We start from the raw sequence: 5,000 nt of genomic DNA on the forward strand, positions 1-5,000 counted from the left end.
CTCTCTCTCTGTCTCTCTCTCTCTCTCTCTCTGCCTCTCTCTCTCTCTGCCTCTCTCTCTGTCTCTCTCTCTCTCCCTCTCTCTCTCTGCCTCTCTCTCTCTCTCTCTCTCTCACTGTATCTTCTTTCTCAGTCTCTCTCTCTCTCTCGCTGCCTCTCTCTCTCTCTCTCTGCCTGTCTCTCTGTCTCTCTGTCTCTCTCTCTCTCTCTGCCTCTCTCTGTCTTTCTGTCTCTCTCTCTCTCTCTCTCTCTCTCTCTCTCTCTCTCTCTGTATCTTTCTCAGTCTCTCTCTCTCTGCTGTGTTTATGAGCCAGTGTTGATGCTATGAAAAGAGAGGGGTTATTTATAAAAGCATTAAAAATGAATGCATTCCAGATCAGAGGTGCTTGGTTTCCCAGCTATTCTGTTAGCGGTTCATTGTTGCCTTCTTCACCCAACATTATGTGCAGACAAAGCCCTTAGCTGCATTCCTCTCAAATCATATTTATGTATTTTGACCCCAGAAGAATAAGGGATGAGAAGAAAAGGGGGATGAGAAGAAGAGATGGTATGAATAAGTTAACAAACAAACAGTCTCTCTGATCTCATTGTTACTTTCTGTTTCCCTCTTCATGTGTCAGGCGACGGCATGGACAACAGTGTGGCTTCGCCGAGCACAGGAGACGAAGACGACCCGGACAAAGAGAAGAAAAGGAACAAGAAGAGAGGCATCTTCCCTAAAGTGGCCACCAACATCATGAGAGCCTGGCTCTTCCAGCACCTAACGGTGAGTTGAGCATCTCTGCCTCCTGCAACATCTCTGTTTTTACTCCTGGTCCTGTCTGTCTCCTTAGATGCTTTACAATCTGTTCTTACGCACACGCACACACACACACACACACGTGCACATGCATGCACTGAGGCAATGCAATGCTAGAGGCTGTGTCACAACCGGCTGTGATCGGGAGGCCAATTTGCCAAGCGGGGGGGCGTCATTGTAGAAATGAATTTGTTCTTAACTGACTTGCCTAGTTAAATAAAAAATGAATAGATAAATAAACATACACACACGCATATTCATACATCATGTTACACATGAACATAGTGTTTCTCAGACACACACACACGCATATTCATACATCATGTTACACATGAACATAGTGTTTCTCAGACACACACACACGCATATTCATACATCATGTTACACATGAACATAGTGTTTCTCAGACACACACACACGCATATTCATACATCATGTTACACATGAACATAGTGTTTCTCAGACACACACACACGCATATTCATACATCATGTTACACATGAACATAGTGTTTCTCAGACACACACACACGCATATTCATACATCATGTTACACATGAACATAGTGTTTCTCAGACACACACACACGCATATTCATACATCATGTTACACATGAACATAGTGTTTCTCAGACACACACACACGCATATTCATACATCATGTTACACATGAACATAGTGTTTCTCAGACACACACACACGCATATTCATACATCATGTTACACATGAACATAGTGTTTCTCAGACACACACACACGCATATTCATACATCATGTTACACATGAACATAGTGTTTCTCAGACACACACACACGCATATTCATACATCATGTTACACATGAACATAGTGTTTCTCAGACACACACACACGCATATTCATACATCATGTTACACATGAACATAGTGTTTCTCAGACACACACACACGCATATTCATACATCATGTTACACATGAACATAGTGTTTCTCAGACACACACACACGCATATTCATACATCATGTTACACATGAACATAGTGTTTCTCAGACACACACACACGCATATTCATACATCATGTTACACATGAACATAGTGTTTCTCAGACACACACACACGCATATTCATACATCATGTTACACATGAACATAGTGTTTCTCAGACACACACACACGCATATTCATACATCATGTTACACATGAACATAGTGTTTCTCAGACACACACACACGCATATTCATACATCATGTTACACATGAACATAGTGTTTCTCAGACACACACACACGCATATTCATACATCATGTTACACATGAACATAGTGTTTCTCAGACACACACACACGCATATTCATACATCATGTTACACATGAACATAGTGTTTCTCAGACACACACATTTTTCAGACCTCCTCCTTTCCAACAATGTCTCCCGGCTCGTAGTGTGAATACCAGGAACTTCACACAACAGAGAGGGCTCTGTGTAATATAGGATCTCTCTCTCTCTCTGTCTCTGTCTCTGTCTCCCTCTCTCTCCCTCTCTCTCTCCCTCTCTCTCTCTCTCTCTGTCTCTCTCTGTCTCTCTCTGTCTCCGTCTCCCTCTCTCTCTCTCTCTCTCTCTCTGTCTCTGTCTCTCTCTGTCTCTCTCTGTCTCTCTCTCTCTGTCTCTCTATCTCTCTCTCTCTCTCTCTCTCTCTCTCTGTCTCTCTCTGTCTCTCTCTCTCCCTCCTCATCTGGTGTAATTGGATCATCTTGAAGCTAAGCTAACCTGCCCCTGGCCAGAGACAACGCCGTAGATAAGACCTTCATTATTCACCAAGAACAAATCTGGACACTATTTATCAGTCAGGCGCTTGGAATTCTGTGAAAGGCCTGTGGTTTTGGTTTCTTGGTTTCACGATAATGTCTAGGAGCACCAGTGCTGTAGGCCGTGTTATCTCCCCATTACATTACAAGGTGAATATATCGTCTAGAATGAGCGTTAGGATGCATTTACAGTAGATAACACTTCAATGTGATATAGGAGCCATGTTAGTGTCCCATTAACATTTTACACAAGTGGAATGTTGAGATAATGCTATGTGACTGAAAGTCTAGAATTCAGAACTATAGAACACATTCCAGAAGTTTCTCTCTCTAAAGACGTGGCTCTGACTAGAACTGTAAGCTGCCCTGTCTCCTTATATGCATTGGTGATATTAGTGGGTCAGATTGTTGGCGTCTGTTATCGTTGTCCCAGAGGTGTGCTAGCGGTTAGCGGTGTGTGTAGCCTATGTGCTATATGAGAGACTGAGGGTATCCCCACCTGTACGGACGGACGGACAGCACAGCTCGAATTGTCCTCTTAGTTCCTGGGTGTTGTATTGTCATTATACCTGAGGAGGAAGCCAGGAGGCTGTGGGTTGTATTGTCATTATACCTGAGGAGGAAGCTGTGGGTTGTATTGTCATTATGCCAGAGGAGGAAGCCAGGAGGCTGGGGGTTGTATTGTCATTATACCTGAGGAGGAAGCCAGGAGACTGGGGTTTGTGTTGCCATTATGCCTGAGGAGGAAGCCAGGAGGCTGGGGGTTGTATTGTCATTATACCTGAGGAGGAAGCCAGGAGGCTGGGGGTTGTATTGTCATTATACCTGAGGAGGAAGCCAGGAGGCTGGGGGTTGTATTGTCGTTATACCTGAGGAGGAAGCTGGGGGTTGTATTGTCATTATGCCTGAGGAGGAAGCTGGGGGTTGTATTGCCATTATGCCAGAGGAGGAAGCTGGGGGTTTTATTGTCATTATGCCAGAGGAGGAAGCTGGGGGTTGTATTGCCATTATGCCAGAGGAGGAAGCTGGGGGTTTTATTGCCATTATGCCTGAGGAGGAAGCTGGGGGTTGTATTGTCATTATGCCTGAGGAGGAAGCTGGGGGTTGTATTGCCATTATGCCTGAGGAGGAAGCCAGGAGGCTGGGGGTTGTATTACCATTATGCCTGAGGAGGAAGCTGGGGGTTTTATTGCCATTATGCCTGAGGAGGAAGCCAGGAGTCTGGGGGTTGTATTGTCATTATACCTGAGGAGGAAGCCAGGAGGCTGGGGGTTGTATTGTCATTATACCTGAGGAGGAAGCTGGGGGTTGTATTGTCATTATACCTGAGGAGGAAGCTGGGGGTTGTATTGTCATTATACCTGAGGAGGAAGCCAGGAAGCTGGGTGTTGTATTGTCATTATACCTGAGGAGGAGGCTGGGGGTTGTATTGTCATTATGCCAGAGGAGGAAGCTGTGGGTTGTATTGCCATTATGCCAGAGGAGGAAGCTGGGGGTTTTATTGCCATTATGCCTGAGGAGGAAGCTGGGGGTTGTATTGTCATTATGCCAGAGGAGGAAGCTGGGGGTTGTATTGCCATTATGCCAGAGGAGGAAGCTGGGGGTTGTATTGCCATTATGCCAGAGGAGGAAGCTGGGGGTTTTATTGCCATTATGCCTGAGGAGGAAGCTGGGGGTTGTATTGTCATTATGCCAGAGGAGGAAGCTGGGGGTTGTATTGTCATTATACCTGAGGAGGAAGCTGGGGGTTGTATTGTCATTATACCTGAGGAGGAAGCTGGGGGTTGTATTGTCATTATACCAGAGGAGGAAGCCAGGAGGCTGGGGGTTGTATTGTCATTATGCCTGAGGAGGAAGCCAGGAGGCTGGGGGTTGTATTGTCATTATGCCTGAGGAGGAAGCCAGGAGGCTGGGGGTTGTATTGTCATTATACCTGAGGAGGAAGCTGGGGGTTGTATTGTCATTATGCCAGAGAAGGAAGCCAGGAGGCTGGGGGTTGTATTGTCATTATACCTGAGGAGGAAGCTGGGGGTTGTATTGTCATTATACCTGAGGAGGAAGCTGGGGGTTGTATTGTCATTATGCCAGAGAAGGAAGCCAGGAGGCTGGGGGTTGTATTGTCATTATACCTGAGGAGGAAGCTGGGGTTTGTGTTGCCATTATGCCTGAGGAGGAAGCCAGGAGGCTGGGGGATGTATTGTCATTATACCTGAGAAGGACGCTGGGGGTTGTATTGTCATTATACCAGAGGAGGAAGCCAGGAGGCTGGGGGTTGTATTGTCATTATGCCTGAGGAGGAAGCCAGGAGGGTGGGGGTTGTGTTGCCATTATGCCTGAGGAGGAAGCCAGGAGGCTGGGGGTTGTATTGTCATTATACCTGAGGAGGAAGCTGGGGGTTGTATTGCCATTATGCCAGAGGACGAAGCT

The 5,000-nt window shown here is 46.1% G+C and overlaps 1 protein-coding gene across 4 annotated transcripts in view; it reads left to right on the top strand.

Annotated features, from left to right (window-relative positions):
• The window catches only part of LOC139413726 (homeobox protein Meis1), a 171,696-nt gene that overhangs the window by 75,992 nt on the left and 90,704 nt on the right, over nucleotides 1-5,000 (top strand). For all 4 annotated transcript variants that reach the window (XM_071161444.1, XM_071161453.1, XM_071161432.1 and 1 more), the window contains exon 8: nucleotides 620-765. In XM_071161444.1, the coding sequence (XP_071017545.1) occupies nucleotides 620-765 (146 nt within the window). The remainder of the gene's footprint in view (nucleotides 1-619; nucleotides 766-5,000) is intronic.

The sequence above is a fragment of the Oncorhynchus clarkii genome, chromosome 1 (assembly GCF_045791955.1).
Source record: "Oncorhynchus clarkii lewisi isolate Uvic-CL-2024 chromosome 1, UVic_Ocla_1.0, whole genome shotgun sequence".
NCBI lineage: Eukaryota > Metazoa > Chordata > Actinopteri > Salmoniformes > Salmonidae > Oncorhynchus > Oncorhynchus clarkii.